This window comes from Sminthopsis crassicaudata, chromosome 4 (assembly GCF_048593235.1).
Source record: "Sminthopsis crassicaudata isolate SCR6 chromosome 4, ASM4859323v1, whole genome shotgun sequence".
Lineage (NCBI taxonomy): Eukaryota > Metazoa > Chordata > Mammalia > Dasyuromorphia > Dasyuridae > Sminthopsis > Sminthopsis crassicaudata.
The window spans coordinates 464,270,865-464,292,748 of NC_133620.1; the positions used below are offsets into that span (position 1 = coordinate 464,270,865).

Genomic DNA, 21,884 nt, shown 5'->3' on the forward strand with positions numbered 1-21,884 from the left:
TTGTAAGGACTACTCAGGCTTAAATGCAAGCTTAAATGGGTTCGGAAAGCGGCTCTTATAGATAAGCTGTTTTATTCATCAAAATATTGGATCCTGGAAACAGTGTTACAGATGATTACTTTTGGGCTATATTGTGTGTCAACAATATTTTAGGGCTTAAAGCCTGGGAACTTAAGCATCATTTGAAACATTTGTTTCTATAGGAAAATACATGGGAAGATGGGGAAGTAAGAAGTATCCATTACTGGCTTTTGAGGCTGTGTAGGTAGCTCCATTTTATCCCTGCTACAGCCTAAGTCAATCATGTGTAGGTACAGAGGTGTTCAAAAGTCAGGAATTGAGAACTTAGGAGAGTTCTTGAACTTCATTTTCTTAAAAAAAAATGTCATTTTTAGGAATGCGAGTTCTATGTAGAGCAGTATAATGTTTTACTTATCCGACTTCAGTTTCCTTATTTGTAAGGTAGGGATGATGATTTGGCATGATAGAGTACTTACATACCTCATGACATTTAGGTAAGTGAGATGTAGTGACATCCTTAAGAAAGGAAACAGACTTAGGGAGGGCAGCTTGACACATCTAGAAAGTAACCAGGGTTTGAACCAGGAGTTCTTGGCAAAGAATTGATATTTGTTCCATGGTTCAGGAAAGTACTTTGGTACAAGACAAATAAAAGGACTCATATTGTTGATATTCCTTGTAAAGTTAGGAAATGTGGAACATAATCATTAGAATACAAACTGAAGAATGGCTGTAATAATTGTTTAGCTATTTCTTTCTTTTTTTAATGTGTTACTTTTACATCACCAGCATTTCCTGGCATTTTCTTCCTCATCCTCATCTCAGAGTTATCCCTTATAACAGAAGAAGAGAAAAAGTTCAGTAGAATTGATCAATAAATTGATAATATTCAATAGTGGGATTTTGGGTGGTAGTATTTTCACATCCATATTTCACCAAATTCTGCAAAGAAGGGAGGAACCGGGACCTTCCTTAAATAGTTTTTGGGACAGACCTTGCTCATTATTGTTGAACAGCATTCAATTTTGATATTGGTTTGATGCATCTGTTGTTCCTTGGAGACATGGCTTCTGTTTTCCTGGCTCTGCTTACTTCCCTTTATCCTAGTTCATATCAGTTTACTTGTGCTTCTTGACATTTATTGTATAAAATAGCACTCATTATTTTCCTTTGTCTTGGAGGAAACTGCTCCTACAGGTGTGGATGAGCACCTGCTCTGCAGCTTCATCTTAGCTTCCAATGGCAGGGGCTGAAAGTTGCTGAACTTTGCCTGTGGCTGTATGGGTGGGTCCATCCCAGGCTTGAATTGGTCTCATTGACTGTTCCACCACTCGGAAAATTATCACCAGAAGACCAAGAAAAGAAAAGGGGGTGGGGGAGCTTAGGTTTTCCTCTTCAAAAGACTTAGGTAAGATAGTCCCTCAGGCCCTTTCCATCTCTAAAATTGTGATTGCCTTTTAAAAGAAGATATTTGGAAATTTTTTTTTTTTTTGAGTCTGGGGTTAAGTGACTTGCCCAGGGTCACACAGCTAGGAAGTGTTAAGTGTCTGAGAACCAGATTTGAACTCAGGTCCTCCTGAATTCAGGGCTGGTGCTCTATCCACTGCGCCACCTAGCTGCCCCTGATACTTGGAATTTGAAGGTAGAATTAAAAGGTAAAGAAGCTTCTTAGAGTGAAGGAATCTTGAACCCCACCCTGGGATGGAAGAGAAATTGTTCCTTCTACTTCTTTTTTTTGGTCAGTGAATAGAATTTCATTTTCCTGGATTGGAACACTTGTCTGGGGTTTCGGAAGGGCTCCTTCAGTTATTGTGTTCTTGACTTGGTGTCATTGCAGATAATGTAGCTTCCTGCATTAATTCCTGATCTTAACAAAGTCTCCTGAACCTTAGTTTCTTCATTTTTGAAGTGGGAGACAAAAACAATTGTTGAATCAAATAAAATAATGGTTTTGTGTATGGTGTATATCATCCGTAGGAAAAAAACATTTCTCTCAGTCTTTTGGTGGTCTTTGCTGAACAAAAGGTGCCCTAATATTAGGGTGAGCTGGAGGGAGATCTTTCAGCAACTACATTTTTTTTTTTTTTTTGTTTTTTCCCCCCAAGAGGATTATAGATTATCAGAGTAAAGCAAATGACTTAAGTTTATGTAGCTCAGTGGTACTAAGTGGTAGATAGATGATTCAAACCCAGTGCTTCTACCTCCAAATGCAGTCATCTTCCTCCTGTGTCACCAACAGAGCCACCCACAAAGCCAAATGCTTCCGAGTTTGTTCTGGTTTCCGTGCCAGAAAGCAGCTGATGGTTTCTAAATTATTGGGCTGTCTTTTTGACTGTTGGTAAGAAGTATTGATCGTTTTCTTATGAGATTATTACTATCTGAATAATTGGAATGAGGCTGGTTAAAGTTTTTGTTAAAAAACAGATCTTTAACTTGAGGGGTAAAACTGAGCCACATTGAAAACTGCCAATGATATTTTTATGGACAATATATACTATGTTCATCTCTTGGACCTTGAGTGGCATATACCTTTATCGGTAGTTTATAATTCAGGAATGAAAACCAGCTTTGAGTAGTTTGGATTTTCCTCCCAAAGTAATGGGTAGAGCGTTTCTTCTTATATCTTCATTTGAATTCTTTGATCTTTATAATTTTGTTATATTTACCTTTTGTGTGTATGTGGGGGGGGTTTCTTTCTTTTACATTGTATAGCTCTTTTCATACTTCATTATCACAGGAATTATTTCTTATAGCGTAGTAATTTTCTATTACATTCACATCCTACAAATTGTTTATTTGTTTTTCAATTGATGAGCATCTACTTTGTTTCCAAGTCTTTGCCAGTATAAAGTTTTTGATGTATGTTGGGCTTTTCTTTGACTTCTCTTGTGGTCTGAGAAGAGCAGTCTTAATATGAACATTTTAATCATTTACTTAACATATGTAACTCCAAATCTAATAGGATGGTTGGACCAATTAAAAACCTCAGCGGTATTGGTATATCCTTTCCATAGTCCCTCTTCCATTGCTAGATGTGATGTAATTCAGTTTTGATGGCATTAGTCATTTGAAGCAATTATTAATAGTTTTCCTTCTTTTGAGAAATGTGTCCCTTGATCACTTATTAGGGAGTGTCTTTTTTTGATCTTGTCTGATTTAGTTTGTTATCCCTTAGAAATATTTGCAAAAATATTCTCAACTGCTTCCATTGTTTTTGTATTTTTTTTCATGCGAAAGGTTTTTGATTTCATATGAACATTGATTTTAATATTTTTGTAATTTTTTTTTCAGTGAAAGGCTGTCTCCCCCCTTTCCTCTACCTCCCCCCATACTTTCCTTTCCCTGAAAAATACCTGATCCAGATGTGTCAAGATCTTTTTTTGTTCAGGTTATATGTATATTTTGAGTTTATTGCTACATATCCTGCAATTTGTTGGTCTGATTAAACCTGATTCTAACAGTTTTCCCAGCAATTCTTGTCAAATAAAAAAAAATTCTGATTATTTGAATGTATCGTAATTATGGTATTCTACTCTCTAATATATTGGGGTTTGAGGTCAAATTTGCGGACTTGTGCTTTGTTACTTGCTAGCTAACCATACTCTTAAATCTTATAGAGACAAATGAATCCAGTTGGATCTTACTATTTGATGTATTCTTTCTTTTGCTTCCTAATTTGGTGAAATATATACACACTTCCACTATTCTTTTTAGTTTTAAAGGCCCCTTGATTAGATTTGCCAGACTAAGCAGACACAATCTTTCCATCTCATGTCATTATTTACTGCTTCCATGGATAGAAAACTGTCTTGAATTTTATTCTAGAGCTTCCAAATTCAAATCTTTTTCTTAGATATCTTCTTTTTAACTAGTAATTCACTTCCAAAATGTTTTATCTATACAATTATATGTTCATTTTCTTGCTCCATATTTCAAAACCTTTATTAATACTCTCTAAATTTCTTCTGACAATGTCTTCTGTGTTAGTTATTATTATTATTATTATTTTTTGATCATTTGGGGACCTCTCCTACTATGAGAACAACACATCACTTTTTCAATGTGACTGTGTGAAATTACCAGTCCCCATTGCACAATTCTTCTGACCCTCTGTGGATCATCTTTGATCCGAGAGACCCCAAGAATTGACATAATTTTTCCTCTTCAAAAAGAATCTCATTTTTTTCTTAGTTCTAACAGTCCTTCCCATGTCATCATGGTCAAGATTCTCCTGCCTCTTTTGATGTTTGTTTTTACATCCAAGCCTCCTTAAGTCTCAGCTTCTGTTTGTGATGTCTTTTGTTTTTGCATTCTCTGAATGAACTACTTAGAACTCAGGCAAAGAAAAAACTGCTCACTAGTACATCAGAAGTGTTAGATGTCAAGTATGAAGTTTTTTTTTTGGGGGGGTGTTTTAAGAACAACTTCATCTTAATATCAGGGTGCAAAGAGCTGTTTCTTAAGCTTGTTTTACTTTTCTAATCAAACATTTCTCAAGAAGCACCTACTGTGTGTCAGATACTTACTGTTCAAGCCTAAAAGGATACTGGTCCTTGCATCTTCATCTTTAGTTGCTGAAAGTGTGATCCTCGTTAGTTCTCATTCTCTGGGTGTTCTCTCTGCTAGCTATTGTTGCAAGCAGCTTTGGGGGGATTTTTTACTTTCTGTGCTGTCATTGTCTTTATTTGCTGTTAGTAAGTCATCCCCACCTCCTTCACCCACCATCTTTATCTTGGCAAAGATATTCTCTTTTATTAATTATCCTTCTTGATTCTTGGTCTTGAGCTTCTCCCTCCAAGACTATATTCTGATTTCTTCTTCAGCTCAAATCCTTCTCTTCTTCCTTCAGAAACTTCCAACCTTCCAAAGCCTGGGAAGTTGAATCACATCTGGTAGTATCAGAATCCTTTGGGTAGTTCTGGATAGCTTGAAGATAAATCTTTAAATGCCAAAAATTCTAAATTTTAGCTATTGTTACTTATTATTTTAGAAAATTTTCTATTTTTCTATATAGTATGATTCGTGTTCTTTTCTCTTTTGTAAGTAGCTGTTATTGCATATGAAATGTTGCATAAACTTTAAAGAAACCATAAGTTAGATATTTATTTTTACTCTGAATTTAATTTTATGTTTTTTGATGACTCAAGTTCCCAATTTTTGACATTTGTTATTTGTTTTAAAGCTTCTTTTTGGCTGAGCTTATAGACTTGGATAGGAATATTGGGCTGGTCAGCCTTAGATCTCTCTACACATTCCAGCCTGAAAACTAACTTTGGACCCTAGGGAAGAGAGCAGCCCATTTGCAGGTTAGGAATGAGAGCATGGATCCTAAGTTTTCCCAGACTCCGGTAATAAAACTTGAATGCTATAGGATTCAGTGTCCCACAAAAGGACATTTTTGGTTTGGCTGACTGTTGTTGAACCATCTACCCAGTGGTCTTCAGATTGCTTTTGGAATACTTGTGTGTATCGTTAATTTTTGTAAAACCCTTTCTGTAATTTTTGATGTTCTGTCTTCTAACTTGTCCTTTATAACAATTTTGCAAAATGACTTACTAAGAATTTCATAGCTATTAAGCATTGGACTGTACACATTTCACACGGCTGTGATAGAAAGTGACTTTGGATTGTTAATTTCTAAGTAGCAAAGGATACTTCTGACTGGGGTAATTTAGGCCACAGGTCTAACTTGAGTGCTAGCCAATAGCATTACTTTGACCAAATGGCTGAAGTTGCCAGTCGTTTTAAATTTTCATTCTTCTAACTAATAATGACATCTTTGCTTAGCTTGAAGGAGGAGTTCCCTGCCTGGTATGAGAAGCTTGTGCTGGAAATGGTCCACCACAACACAATCTCCTTAGAGAAGTTGGTCGATTCTGCATGGCTTGAGATCATGACCAAGTATGCTGTGGGTGAGGAGTGTGACTTTGAGGTGAGTATCTGCTTGGGTCTGAAGCTGCTGAAGTTACTCCTGTGGTGTCCAGGTAGGGGGTGTGCAGTGGGCTCAGCTTACCTCTGAAGTATGGGAAAAAGCTTCTAGGGGCTTAAACAAAAGGTATTGCCCTCCAGGATATAGTTCCATTTCTGTTGTGAAAACACCTAAGATATTCAGGTGCTATGACTTAATTCAGTAACAAGCTGTGTCTATCTTATTTACTAGACCCTTTTCTTTTTTTGTTTTGGTTTTCTTTTCATAGGTTGGGAAGGAAAAAATGCTGAAAGTAAAGATTGTGAAAATTCATCCTTTGGAGAAGGTAGATGAGGAGACCACTGAGAAGAAATCTGATGGTGCCTGTGATTCTCCATCAAGTGACAAAGAGAACTCTGGTCAGGTGGCCCAGGATCATCAGAAGAAGGATCCCATCATAAAAGAGGATGAAGGCAGGAAAGATAGTATTAGTATGTATGGTGTTAGTTTTAATCAAGGGTTTGTAATCAAAATCCAGTTCATTTTGTGCTATTCAGAAATGTTTGTCATTTAACCTCCGGGATGAGTTTATAGAACAAGAAGCAGACACTTAAATCTTCCTAGGGCAATTGAACAAGGCGGCAGCCCTGAAGTCCATTTGTTGTGTATTTCCTGTGTTTTTGTGAATGTATGAGTACCTCAATTGCTAAGGAAGCCCTAAAGAAAAGAATGAGACTCAACTAAAGAAAAATGTAACTAAATGGCAGAAGTTTTTTTTAATTTCTTAATTTAAAATTTTAATTTAATTATTAATTTATTAATTATTTTTATTAAATTTATTAATTTTAAATTTTTAAAGTTTTTAATTTGTTTTTAGTTATATACAAAGAAGACTTTAAAAAAAAAATGTTGTTAAAAAATTCTCTTCCTCCTGCCCCCTTTCCTTCCTTGAGAAGGCAAGCAGTGTATTATTTATATATGTAAAGTCATGCAAATTTTCCATATTTTCATATTAGCCTTGGGCAAAAAAAGAAAATTCACATATAAAACAAAGTTTTTTAAAAACATGCCTCAATTTGCAGTTAGACATTTATTAATTCTTTATCTGGAGGTGTTGACATTCACTAGAGTAGCTAAATCAATCACAATTGATCATATATTTCTGCCTCCCGATACAGTGATCTTCTGCTCACTTTACATTAGTTCATGTGAGTCTTCCCCAGTTTTTCTGAAATGATCCTGCTCATCATTTCTTAGAGAACAATAGAGCCATCATATGCATATACCATAATTGGTTCAGCTGTTCCCTTAATTGATAGGCATTCCCTCAATTTCCAATTCTTTGCATCACAAAAAGAGCTGCTGTAAACAAATGGGTCTTTTTCACTTTTTTTTGTGACTCTTTGGCATATAAAGTTTTCGTGAATTGATAAAAACTTGGCCTGGTGGTATATGGTTTAATAAAATCTGTCTTTGGTTTTGATTTGAAACCTAGGAGACTGCAATTAGTGTCCAAGATAGGAGTTAGCAGGGAATTCCCATTTGTGACTTTAATTCAGCTTTTCCTCTTTTTGAGCAAGGTACAAACTAAATTGGGCTTCCCTTTTCCCACCAGCATTTCCCAGTCCAGCTAAGTGGTTGTTAATCAAAATTGTCGAGGCAAACTATTCTTCTTCTCCTCTTCCCACTAAAAGAACACAAATTTGTTAATTTTTATGAGCATTTTTATTCAAGTGTAATATTTAACACTACTTTTAACTTTTCTACTTCTGGAAAAGTTTTTTTTTTTTTTTTTTTAATTTTTTTTCTTTTTGGCTAGGCAGTTGAGATTAAATGTTAGTAAGTAAGTGTCTGAGGTTAAATTTGAACTCATGTCCTCCTGACTTCAAGACTAGTGCTCTATTCACTGTGCTGTCTAGCTGTCCCTGAAAAAGTATTTTTACAAATAAGTTTGGAAGCTAGAAGTAGCATATGCTTGAAAGAGTGACATCATAAAGTATACTTCATCTATTAACCTATTAAATTCTTGAATAATATATTCATCATGGCATAAACTCATGATCTTTTTTGTCCCTTTTATTTTTTTATTTTATTTTAAAATCTTTTTTAATTGAGGCTTTGTTCTTTTTTAATTGAAAAAGAAAATAAAAACAAATAATAAATGATATTTATATATAATATTATATAATGTAAAATATATCCTATATGATATAAAATTATATATAATAAATTGATAAACAATAAATAATAAAATAAAATTAATAAGTAAATGACTTGAATAGTTATCAGCCATCCCCACTGTTCTGTTTTGATCCCTTTTATGTAGGATCTTTCAGAATATTAAAAATGCTATAATATCCTAAAGTTTAGGAAATTAGGACTCAGTTTTTTTGGGGGATATTCTTTCCAACTTTTTCTAATATAGACTAATTTGGGGGGACCAGTTCATTTAAACATTAACAACTTAGCCCTTAGATTCTTTTTTTTTTTTTTTTTTTTTTGAGGCTGGGGTTAAGTGACTTGCCCAGGGTCACACAGCTAGGAAGTATTGAATGTCTGAGACCAGATTTGAACTCGGGTCCTCCTGAATTCAAGGCTGGTGCTCTATCCAATGTGCCACCTAGCTGCCCCTAGCCCTTAGATTCTAATGTTTCTTCTTACAAAATTAAATAACTTAGTTCTGTCTTAAAAATTAGAATTATCATGCGACAATAACATGCCGATATATGTGCTTTGTATAAGGATATTATAGTAATGGTAATTATTACATGATATTTTACATGGCTTTGGCAAATTTTAAATTTAAGCATTCTTTGGAAGTATTTTTATCATATGAATAGGAGTCAGGTAATAAATACTTGAATTCTTCAGGGGGAAAGAGTTGTATTCTAGACTAGTAGCCTAGGATCAATAGGACAGTGTGATTTTCAGACCTGAGATTTATTTTTCTATTATTTTTTCCTTAACTTTTTTTTTATCCAGGTGACAGGGCACGCAGGTCTCCTAGAAAACTCCCCACCTCACTGAAGAAAGGGGAAAAGAAATGGGCTCCTCCAAAATTTCTGCCTCACAAATATGATGTGAAACTTCAAAATGAAGAGAAGGTATGTTGATTCTTCACCTTCCTTCTCAGAAGTATCAGGGAAAATTGAAAGAGTTGAAAATTGAAAGGAGTTCTGTTATTTAATGTAGGAATGATTAACACAGTCCTAATTTAACTACATCAGAGGTTTGAGAAAGTTATAGTAATAAATGGGAGGACAGGGGGTAAAGTTGCCCAACCACAAGGTAGGGAGGCTGGCAGCTGCAGGAAACTGGAGTTTCTGCTTCATTTCAGGGTATTATTTCTTTACAAAGGGATTGACTATAAGTAGAAATTAATAATATTCCTCTGTAACAAAATTATTGTCATCAGTATCTTTTTTAAATTTTACATATTTAACTTATTACTTTTTAAAGTATATTTTTATTGAATCTTTTTTTTTTACTTTGCCTGAATTTACCAGTGTATTCTTTCTGATGTCAGTGAACCTTCCTTTTAGAAAGAGAAATAATGATTTAGTAAAATTTAATTACATTGAAAAAGTTCGCCTCAATGTACTTAGGAAATTAGCAAAAAAAACAAAAAACAAAAACCAAAATAACTAATTGAAATAGTTAATAGTTTCAGTAATATGTAGCAGGTTATAAAGTAAATGACATTTTTGTATGGCAACACAAAATCTAGGAGGAAATAAAAAGACAAAAGACCTATTTATAATTATCAAATGCATACATGTATCCAAAATATTCAGTAGTTCTATAATTTAAAAATGCTTTTTCAAGAAATAAGATAACTGTGAAAGATATTCATATTCATGCCTGTTCATGACAATACTACCATAATTAACATAGAAATTTAGTGCTATATGAGCATAAATGCTAGAAAGAAATGTTATTTACCTAGCAACAAACACACACAAAAAATCCTCAAAACAAAAATTACTCCAGTTCTAGTTCCTTGCTACTACAAACATTTTCGCACATGTGGGTCTTTTTTCCTTTTTTATGATTTATTTTATGATTTATGATGTATCTGTATTCCATTAGAGACACTGCTGAGTCAAAGGGTATGTGTAGTCAAATTGTCTTTTAGAATGGTTTAATCAGTTCATGGCTCCACCAACAATATATCAAACTATTTGGTAGTACTGGTTTTGGAAATTCATCAGTAGATCATTACAACGGATTAGATTCACTTTACAGAATGATCTCAGGAAGAGTTCAGTTTTTGATAGAACTGTCTAAGAAAGCTCGAAAGCACAAAATTAGATCTAGATGAACAGTTTCTACCATATAACCACATTTAACCCAGTGGTTATTCAACTGGGATACTGAAGGTCACACCATTAAGAAAGAAAAACCAAGCAAACAAATACCAACACCAAAAAAGCAAGGAAGCAAATAACAACAAAAGAGATGGAAAAGACTATCTTGATCCACACTCAGTCTCCATAGTTCTCTCTAGATGCAGAAGCCTTTCTCTGTCCCAAGTCTGTTGGAATTGGCCTGAATCTCACCCCATTGTTGAAAAGAGCCACGTCCATCAGAATATTGATCATCTTGTAATCTTGTTTTGCTGGGTACAATGATCTTCTGGTTCTACTGACTTCACTTACCATAAGTTGATGCAAATCTCTCCCACACCTCTCTGAAATCATCCTGCTCATTGTTTTCTATAGAACAATCATTCCAAAACATTGATATACCATGACTTATTCAGCCATTTAAATTAGCCACTTTCTTGGCTGGTGATGAATGTATAACAAAGAGATAAAAATTATGAAAGATAAACTGGGCATTTTAGCTGTAAGAAATTTTGAAATCTACACAAACAAAAATCGTGCAACTAATTTAAGAAGGGAAGGGATTAACTCTGGAAAGGAAGCCCTTTATGTCAATACATCTGAAGATATATTAGCACATGATATGTAAAAGTAAAAACCTTACTAGATAGATGGTCAAAGGATATGAATGAACAGTTCTCAGAAAGTTTCTCAGCTACTAAAAACTGCAAATCAAACTTATTCTCATGTTCATATATCAAATTGTCAAAGATAACAAGATACAACTGGTCATATTGTAAAAAGACTAACACAGAGTTGGTTGGATTGTGAATTGGAGTGATGATTCCACAATGCAGTTTGTAAATTAGAAAAAGAAGCTAAAATTCTATTGTTAGGCACTCCTTATTCTAGGAGTGAATAGCAAGTGCCCCAGGGACACCAATCACTGATTATTAAGCATTTACTATGTTTTAAATACTTAGGATATGTATAAAGAATAAAACTATCTACTAGTATTTGAGTGGGATCAGAACTGGATAGTGATAAAAGCCCATCCATTGGTGATGGAATATTATGCTGTAAGAAATGTTGGCCATAATGGATTCAAATAAGGATAAGAAGATGAAATTGTTGTAAAGTGAAGTAAGCAGAACCAGAAGAAAAAATGTATATGTATATTATGTGTATGTGCATGTGACATGACATATACACATACATAATCACCCAATTATTTTTTGTATTAACAGGAAAGACATTGTTCTTTTTTTCTTTTTGGGGGGAGTGAGGGTGGAGGAGGCAATCAGGGTTAAAGTGACTTCCTCAGAGTCACAATTATTAAGTGTCTGAGGTCAGATTTAAATTCAGGTCTTGACTCCAGGGCCAATGCTCTACTACAATCTACTACCTCATCTCATTGTTTGGCTCCACAAATATTTTTCCATCCAACAAATACTGGCTCTCTCTATTGAACTTTAATACTAAAGGATTATCTTTGGAAATCCTAGGGGGAAAAAAATCCTTAATTAAAATGGAACAAATCAAAATAGATGATAACTTGTAAGAGGTCCAAGATCTCAATTCCAACATTGCTGAGTCTTTTATTGAACAGCTGATCTAAAATAGCCATTTATGGATTGTTCATATAGTCCCCTCTTTCTGAAAGGCTATAATAAATGTTAGAGCTAAAAGGAACCTTTTGTCCAATCCTGCTTTTAGGTTGGTAAGATTTTTCTTTTAAGAGGTCCCACCTTTGAAAACTTATCTTTGGTCCATGTTGCATCAGGATAACTGTTGTCCTAAAATACTTAAGAGGAAGAAGTGTAACTTAAATAAGCATAGCCTTTATCAAATTATGGATTTTTGTTGTGAATCACTCTACTTCAAATTTTATTTCTTAAAATAGTAAATAATGGGATTGATGGTTTGAATTTTGGAAATTTTCTGCTATTGCTAAATATATAATCCCTGTAGTAGAGAGGCAGTTTTCTTGACTTAAGATGACATTTTATCTTTAAACTTGTCATTTTGTTCTTCCATGTCAGCTGATAATGTTCTACAGATGATATTAGGGTCTGTGTGGAGAATAACAAATTACAGGAAAAATAGGGATGTGGTTGCTCTTTTCACATAGTTGAAGGATTTTCATGAAAGGATTGCTATTTGCAATTCCAGAGAGTAGACAACAGAGTATCACAAGTGAGCAGTTGTGGAGAATGGACCTGGATCTCGGTATAGAGAAATATTTCCTAATATTTTGAACTGCTTAAAACTGGAATAGACATTCCCTTAGTGAGTTGCCTGTTCATGCAGATATTTGATGACCACTTGCCAGTGATGAGGTATAACCAAATGTTGAAGTCTATACCTAAATGAAATTAGGATTAATTGAAGCCTAGTGGCAGGTTTGGGGTAAAGGGAGTCAAATAGAGCTTCCCTGCAACCCCTTTGGATTCGGCGCAAGGATACAAAGTTAAATGAGGTCTAGTGGCGGTGAGAGTCCCCTGTAAATGAATTTACAGGCCCAAAAACCTAGATTGATAAAAATAGGTTTATTGTAGGGTTTGGAAGTAAGGTTAAAGTCTGATTAGTAAAAGGTTTTAGATAGTGGCGAACAGAGAGTCTGTGATGCAAAGCATGTTGCTTGCATGTTTCAACTCTCTGCCCCGAGATGATTCCAGCTTGGCTCTTTTATTTGCTTGAAGGGGCCTAGGATGGAGTTCCAGGTTGATTCCTTGAGGGCTAGAACCCACCAAGTGGGGATTGGGGAAACCTGAGCAGATCATTAGAATGGGGGCTGGGTACAGCCCAAATTAATTCAGATACGGATCTCTCCCCTTGGAATACAAAAGGGTAGTTTTGACCAAATCTTGTAAATCAAAGGTCAGTCCTAAAAGAAGTTGGAGATCAGAAAAAGAATCTTAAAGGGGCCAGTGCCCCCATCACCAGCATTGTAGGTCTTAGGATTAGGGTGAGACTAGATATCTAGTGTCTGAGACCCTTGATCTAAGTCTTTGAGAATAACCTGTGTCTCAGAATCATGAAATGAGCCGTTTTTCTCTTTTCAAAATTGCCATGTTGCTCTTGCTCTACATGGTAATCCCGTTTATGCCCCAATAACGAATTTTGTTTTGACTTTCTAGATCATCAGCAATGTCCCTGCAGATAGCTTGATTCGCACTGAGCGGCCACCCAACAAAGAGATTCTAAGATACTTTATCCGCCATAATGCTCTCCGTGCCGGCACAGGTGAAAATGCACCGTGGGTGGTAGAGGATGAACTGGTGAAGAAGCATGCCCTACCGAGCAAGTTCAATGACTTCTTACTTGATCCATACAAGGTAAGGATTCTTGGTTGTGGAACAGAGAACATTAAGTCAAGTTCTTGGGAGTAGGGGTAGGGGGAATACAACAGGAGCAGTTACTGCAGCAAGGATGACATTCAGGCGTCGAAACTTTTGAAACTAATAATACCCCACTGGGAAAAGAGATATTGAGAATTTGTGTCTGGTATTCTGGGGTTAAAGCTAGAAGTTCCCAATGAAACATCATTAGTTAGGAAAAATACTTGTTCATTAGGGTTTGTATTTTGTATCAGCATCTGTGAATCTTTTGCTGAAACAAAAGGAAGTTAAATCATTTGTTCTGTTTATATTGCATTTTTGTAATAAGTCCCTCAGTCTATTTTACAGTCATCATTGGGGTTTTTAAAAGGTTTCCTAAATGTAAAAACTGAATTTATATGTTGTAGTGATTTGCAAATAAGTTGGTGAAACATTCCTTCATTCAATGCCTTTAGCAACATTTATTGTCTTTTTTCCTCATTCTTGTGCTTTGTGGTTCTAAAAAACCAATTCTGTGAATCAGACAAAATCACTTATTGGCAGTTCTTCCAAGAGGCAACCGGTATTCAGTGTAAGTTAGGTGAAATTCTCATGTTTTCTAGAAGCTGAGGTTCCTGGGAATTTTCACTTTTAGGTTTCTTTCAGGTGACTGATGAATTTGTTTTTATGTTTACTTTGCATTCTGAATTTAAGTGATCTGGACTGCTTTTTTTCCTTAGGGATTGCAATCATGTAAAAAAATATTTTTCTAGATGTTTTTTAGGTCACTTGCCTTTGTTATAGTTCTTCCTTTCTTGTGCCCAAATTATATTTTAATTTGAAACTTTCCTGGTAGAGGGATTGAATTTCAAAGCCCAGAACCACATGCTTCCCCACCTTCCTTATAAAGTGCTAGGTTCTCACTGCTCCAGCCCCCAGCACTTCTTCGATCCTGACAGATCTAGACTTCCAGGTGACCCTTTGTCCTTTGTGGTCATCATGGAAGTCCTCACATTCTCTTTGACCCAAAGCAACCCCATTGGTGAGGCCTCTGGAATCACCTTGTCCACTGATGGGCAGGCTTATTTAAAAGTATTTTGAGGGAGGCAGCATTTCAAAGCTAAGTGTTGGGGGACGCTAAAGGTAGTCTGTGAATGGAGTGTTTGTCTAGGATGAATCCTCTGCTTGTCCTCACCCACCTCCCACCCCCTCAGGTCTTTCTGGCAGGGCACTTTCTGGAGCTCTGCAGTAGCTGGTTTCTGGTTACATCCTGTTGCCCTCCTAAGCCCCTCTGTCCAGCTGACGTTCCTTTCTCATCTCTGTCTCTGGAAATACTTTTCTTTAGGACCTAGCTCTGGGCTTGGCTCTTCTGTGTCACCTTCCCAGTTCATCCACCCCGGTCTCTTCATATTTCCTACAGACTTGGTATGGAGCTCCATTTAGCACATCACTTTTTACCTTAACCTGGGCAGTACTCTGTTGGTTTTTTTTGCCAGTTTTTGGGGGAATTGTGTTAGGAGATGTTAATCTCTAAAAGTTAAGTGTCATGATTTTCTTAGTTTTTTATCTTATTTTTTTCCCGTGAGTTAAACTGTAGAAGAGATGGTACTGGCAACAAAAGTAATGACCAGTGAATGTCATAAGTTAAATTTCATAAGTGAATCTAGTACTAACAGTGGTTTTATTGATATAATTCATTTAATAAGGACATACTTTAGTTTGAAGCAAATGCCGGTTATGGCAGGTGAAAGAGGTAGTTGGCTTTTCTTGTTAGTGTGATCCAGATTGCTAAAACATGTGTCTAGATATTAGGGACAGCTTCTGCTTATATGATGACCATTACTAACAAACCATCAAGTATTTATTAAATACCTGTTGTGTGTCAGGCATGTCAGAGCATCAAGTGCTGGGGCTACAAAGAAAAGGAACAGTAAAGATATAAGCACTCCATCAATACCTGGAATAAAGAGACAGTACAAAATGGCAAACCACAAGGTCTTTTATGAAGCTTCATGAAAGAGGAGGGGGCTCTGTGAGAGGGAGGGCACTCCACAGGTTGGGGATAACCAAAGCAAGAGCACTGACCAGTCATCTCCAATGAGTGAACTCTTAGAAATCATGTCAGAGTCCCAGACTGGGAGAATTGTCAAGGGAGTAAGTTTTGGGGGGGTAGTTTCAATATGTTTATTTTGAAAATGTCTTTAGGACATCCAGCTGAAAATGTCCATTAGGCGAGTGGTGGCTTGTGAGTCATCTGTGGAAAGCAAGAATTAAATTTATAGGAACTGAAGAGAGAATCTAGGGAGCCCGGAAAAGAAATATGGTGAGCAACCCAAAGGCTTCTGAGACAGATGGGGAAGGAGGGAACCAGGGAAGAGGGAGGTCAAGGAAACCCACAGAGGAGGGAGAAGATTCAGGAAGAGAAGGGTATTTGGGAAGGACATGGATGGGGAAGAGGCCAACCAGCAACCACTGAAACCCCGACTCCCAGAAAAACCAAAGCCTCTGCCCTAAGGGAGCCTGCATTGTAGTTGGGGTATAGGTGGTAAGAACTAGCATCTGAAAAGCCTCCTTCACTGTGGGGTTTGAATTGACTCCTGAAGGAAGTTAGAGGGGAAGGAAGTTAGAAGGGGGGAGAAGGAGTATTCTGGGCACAAGTGCAAGATAGGAGGACAGAAGTGAAGGAGGTGCTGAGGCGGTTAATAGTTTTAAATGACAAACAGAAGAGTTTTTAATTTGATCCTGGATATGTTAGGGTGCAATGGAGTGTGTGTGGGGGGTTGATGCAGCTATTTCTGTTCTTTGGGAAAACCACCTTAGCAGCTGAGTAGAAGGTGGCTTGGAGAGAGGGGGAGAAGGAGCCCAGGGCGGGAGTTGATGAGGGCCTTGAACTAGGGTAGCAATAAGGTGAGCAGGGAGAAGGAGCAACAGGCTGGTAACTGAGAGAACTTGGTCACTTTGGAGAACAGTTTCATTTGCATGAAGGTCAGTATCTAGATTGCAAAGGGCTGAGGAGTGACATGAGAGGAAATGGAGCTAGAGAGTGGCAGAGAAAGGGAGGAAAGTTTTAGAATGCCACCTTGGAGAAGCAGGATCTAGTGAAGGTGGTGGTTTTGTTTATTGGTTTTAAACAAGTTTTGAGTTCCAGATTCTCTGACTTCTTTCTTGCTTTTCCCCTCCTGAGGTAGTAGGATAAGGATGATACATGTGCACTTATGTATGTTTCAGTGTTCGTCATTTTGTACATGAAGACTCAAATTCAAGGAAAAAACAGCAGGTTTCAATCTACATTCAGACACTATCAGTCCTTTCTCTGTAGGCGGACAGGATGTATCATCATGAGTCCTTTGAGGTTGTCTTGGATCATTGCATTACTGAGAATAGTCAAGTCATTTGCAACTTCTTCCAATAGTGTTGTTGTTGCTGTGTATAAAGTTCTGATTTAAGTTTACTGCACTGTGCATCAGTTCCTGTAAGTGTCTCCAGGTTTTCTGAAATCACTTGGAACTATCTGAAGGCAGCAGTGATAGATGCATTAGGAAAAGTGTGAACATTAGAGAGGATAATTGAGGCTTTAGTTTGCTGGTGAAGACTGGAGGTGGAGGGAGGGGTTAGGTTCAAGTACAAGGTAAAATGAAGGGCCTTTTCCAAGGAGAGAGAGTTGGAGGTGCTTTCCGTTATTTGAGAAGAGTAAAGAAGACAAAATGGTTCAGGCTGTTGGCCTTACTTTTCTTAATGAAGAGAAGTCCTTGCTTGAGAGAGGGTAAAGTAGTGGAAGAGAAGTAGGAGGCTTGAGGATTGGTATGGTTAGAGAAGCTTCTCTTGGGAGTGTGAAACAAGCAATCAGGTAGGAATTCCCTTCCCCCACCTCTCCCAATGAGTTGATTATGCTAAGTGGGGGGTGGTTTTATACTTTTTCAGATACCCCTGAGTCCAGCCAAGCCGGCTCCCACTCGGCTGTGACTGCCCAGCATGCCCCATGCTGAGATGATCCAGCTGCTGAAGGACTCTGCTCACCCAGGGAGCCGGCCATTTGGGAGGGGGTTGGGTGAGTCCATTTCTTTGCTTTTTAAAAATATGTGGTGTGGCTTTAAAAAAAAAATCACACCTTCTAAATAAAAGGGGTTATTGGACAATTTTGCTTACCCTCAAAGCCAAGCTCCTCCAGCAGCTCTGGTATCCTTGGAGAAAACTCTGAAACATTTTAGGCTTGGCTAGAATGGAAAACTGGACTTTGGAAAACCTGATATCAACTTTGAAAAATTTATCAAGTGATATTAATTTGGGGCCAGGGGTAGCTTTATTTTAAAATTTGAGTTCTAGTGTGTCTCTCCCCATTACCGAAATTTTGCAAAACATTTTCATATTAGAAGTATCACAAAAATTGACAAGTGAGAAAATTATACTCGAATTTGCAGTGAGAGTTCATTTATCAGTTCTCTCTCTGGAGGTGGATAGTATGAGTCTTTTGGAATTGTTTTGGATCATTGTATTGATTAGAGTTGCCAAGTCTTTTATAGTTGACCCTCATTACAACATTGCTGTTACCATGCACAATGATTTCGCCTGCTTTCATAGTCCACTTTGCATCAGTTCATGTCTTCCCATGGTTGTTCTGAAAGCAAGCCTGCTCATTTATTATAGGATGGTAGTATGCTATCATGGTTTTATATCACAGCTTATTCAGCTGTTCTTCAATTGATGAACATCCCCTGAATTTCTAGTTCTTTGCCACCACACAAATTGCTGTTATAAATATTTTTGAACATGAGTTCTTTTCCTTTGATCTCTTTGAGGTACAAACTAGTAGTGGTATTGCTGAGTCAAAGGGTATACATAGCTTTATAACCCTTTGAGCATGATTTCAGCTTGTTTTCCAGAATAGTTGAACCGCTTGACTACTCTACCAGAGTTCATTAACGTACCTATTTTTCCTCATTCTCTCCTAAGCATTGCCATTTCTCATAGGTGGGTATGAGGTGGTATTGTTTCTTTTTCTTTTTTCCTAGTCAGTAGTGATTTAGAACTTATGATTTTATATATAGCTTTGATTTTTTTTTTTTTTTTTTTTTTTTTTTTTTTCCTGGAAACCAAGTGTTATTCTTTTCATCTCTTACTGAGTACTGGCTCTTTACTTTTATAAATTTGATTGCGTTTCCTATGAATTTAAAGATAGGAATTCTTTATCCAAGAAACTTTATATAAAATTCTTTGATTATCTTCATTCTTCTAAGATACCTTTGAAGGAAAATATAGTTTCACTGATTATCTCCTTTAATTAGATCTATTTTTGCTTTTATTTTCTCTGAGATCATGATTGTGCTTATTCCTGCTTTTTATTTACTTCAGCTGAAGCATAATAGACTCCTCTCCAGTGCTTTTTCTAACTCAATGAATCTATCTTTCTATTTGAAGTGTCCCTTGTACACAATATATTGTTGGATTCTGGTTTCTAATCAATTCTACTATCTGCTTCCATTTTATGGGTAAGCTCAACCCAGTCATATTCACAGATAGGATCACTACCTGTGCATTTCCCTTCATCAAAGTTTCTTTGGTTTATCCTGCTCTTTCTCTTTTTATCTTGTCCCTTCTCAAAAGTCTGTTTTTGCTTCCGACCATTGCCTGCCCTTATTTGATCTCCTTTTTATCATTTCCTCCTATCCTTTTAATGTTAATCCCCTTCCCTCTTTATTATTGGTTAAGATAATTTTTTTTTATTCAATAGGGTGTGTAAAATATATAACTGTTATATGTTACATTTACATATCATATTGTTAAACATAATTTTTTTTAATAAAGGATTATAATACATAATAGATTTTCTCTCCTTGAACTAGGTCCAATGAGAGTAAGATTTCAGCATTACCTATCCTCTATCCTCTCATTTCCTTCTCCACTAGAAAGTTCTTCCTTATTTTATGGGAGAAAATTTTCCCTATTCCATCTTTTCCTTTCCACTTTTTTTTATTACTTTTATGTGCTTTTTTTTTTTTTTTTTTTTTTTTTTTGAGATCATACCAAAATGAACAACATACATCCTCTCTGTCGACTCCTTTCTGTTACAAGTAACTTTTTTTTTTTAATTTAATAGTTTTTATTTACAAGATATATGTATTGGTAATTTTACAACATTGACAATTGCCAAATCTTTTGTTCTAATTTTTTCCCTCCTTTCCCTCCACCCCCCCTCCCATGGCAGGTTGACCAATACATGTTAAATATGTTAAAGTATAAGTTAAATACAATATATGTATAACATGTAACTCTTAAGAAGTACTATTGTATCATCCCATATAATATATAGGCATTAAACAGTTTAACTTTGAATCCCTTAGGATTTCATGTAAACCCTTTCTTTTTTATGCTTTGAGTTTTCGGTTTGATTGTCAGCTCTTTTCTCTTTAGCTTTGGTCTTTTCATTAGGAACAATTGTAAGTCCTCTCTTTTATTAAATGTCCATTGTTTTTCCCTGAAAGTTTTTTTTTTTTTTTCTTTTGCTAGCTAGGAAGTCCTAGATTCTTTGCCCTCTGGAATATAATCTAAGCCCTCTGATCCTTTACTTTTTCAATCCTTTCTGACTCTTGGTGGCCCCATTTGGGGTTTTCTTGGCAGAGCTACTTGGGTGTTTTGTCAATTCCTTCTCCAACTCTTTTTGCAAATCAGAAAACTTGAGGCGTATCAGTTGTGTAACTTGCCCAGGGTCACACAGCTTGTAAGTGACTGAGGCCAGGTTTGAATTCAGAAAATAAGCTTCCTTGACTCCACGTCTGGCGCACTTCCACATCGCTGCCCTTTCTTATGGTTGAAGATAGTGGTTCATTTTCCTAAAATTTGTACAGAAGAGAATAGAGGTCTCTTTTTTCCCTTAAGCTTCCCAGGGTAGAAGTGATTGTTGCCTCTACTTCAGTATACTGCTTTGAGAGATGACCTAGCCTAGTGGATTGAGTGCTTACATTCTCACCAGGAAGAGTAAACCTCTAGTACTACCTCTGATTACTTTCTCAGTTAACCATGAGTGTGACATTTCATTACTGGTGACTTAATTTCTTTATCTCCAACACAAAAATAATAATGATATTATTTCATCCCAGTGTACAAGTCAGATGAGATCTGGATATAAAGCACTTTTATAAGTTTTTTTTCTTTAACAAAAAAAATTTTTTTTTGCTATCTTTTTACTTTTTCCACCTATATTCTCCCAGTTTTTTCCTCACTCAATAAGCCACCTTTTGCCAAGGTTTTTATTTTCTTTGATTTTAGTTTTCTTAATAGAGATCTAGAGCCTTATTTTATAGTCGTTAGTAGTTTTATACTTTTGAGAGTGATTTGTATCCTTTTCCACTTACCTACATCGAAAGACAGATTTTGATCTTATTTCTGTTAGTGTCTGTATATATCTTATGACAAAAATTTGTCTAATAAATTTGCTAAAAGGAATCTACTTTCCTCCTTCCCCCTCCCCCAACCTCTCTTCCCTTTTATCCTAGTTATATTAATTTTAGTTGCGTAGAAACTTTGTTTTCCTGTAATCAGAATGAATTGTTTAGTCTTTTGTAATTTCCTGTATCCCTTTTTGGGTTAAGAATGTTCCTGTCCTTAGCTATGAGAGTATATGATTTGATTCTTTTTTAATATTTTTATATATTTAGTATTGAGGTCATATCCACTTTGAAGTTCAATTTTCTGTTAATCATTTTGTTCTTAGTTAAAGATAGTTTTCTTGAAGAAAATGAAAGCATAACTGAGGTTATCATTTTACTTTCTCCCTCTCTTCGTTTGGCATTCTCATTCCATTCCTATTTGTGCTCTTCCACTGCTGCTGGAAAAACCTGAAAGCAAGTTGGCAGAAATTAACCTTAGACCAGTATCTTACACCATCTTCTGTAATAAGTCCATAATTACTCCATGATCTGATTATCAAAGATAATACAATCTTTTAAATTAGAAGGGAGTCCCTTTGCTAACTTAAAAGACAGTATTGTGTGATGCTAGATATTGTAGTGTGAAGTGGTCTGAGCTTTCAAGGGAAAATGTTTGAAGAGTTATTCCAGGGGAAAGGATTAGAAGAACAGAGGTGTAGGAGGATTTGAGTATGGTCCAGCCTCATGAATTATTTGCCAGACTTAAAATGTCAGGAATAGTTTTTTTTTTTTTTTTCCTTTGGGCCTTTTGAACCCAATGAAGATTCTTGCTTAAATGAGTACTGTTATAAGATTGACTTGGCAGGAATTTTACAGGATGTATTAGAAGGGAGATTAGAGGGAGGGAGACCTCAGGAATCTGTCACATAATCATTCAGGCTTGAAG

The 21,884-nt window shown here is 36.1% G+C and overlaps 1 protein-coding gene across 2 annotated transcripts in view; it reads left to right on the forward strand.

Annotated features, from left to right (window-relative positions):
- The window catches only part of BAZ1B (bromodomain adjacent to zinc finger domain 1B), a 54,697-nt gene that overhangs the window by 7,256 nt on the left and 25,557 nt on the right, over nucleotides 1-21,884 (forward strand). The window contains exons 3-6 of one of the 2 annotated variants that reach the window (XM_074264085.1): nucleotides 5,809-5,953; nucleotides 6,219-6,420; nucleotides 8,912-9,033; nucleotides 13,395-13,592. In XM_074264085.1, coding sequence (XP_074120186.1) covers nucleotides 5,809-5,953; nucleotides 6,219-6,420; nucleotides 8,912-9,033; nucleotides 13,395-13,592 — 667 coding nt within the window. The remainder of the gene's footprint in view (nucleotides 1-5,808; nucleotides 5,954-6,218; nucleotides 6,421-8,911; nucleotides 9,034-13,394; nucleotides 13,593-21,884) is intronic. The other variant, XM_074264086.1, reaches the window with a different exon arrangement.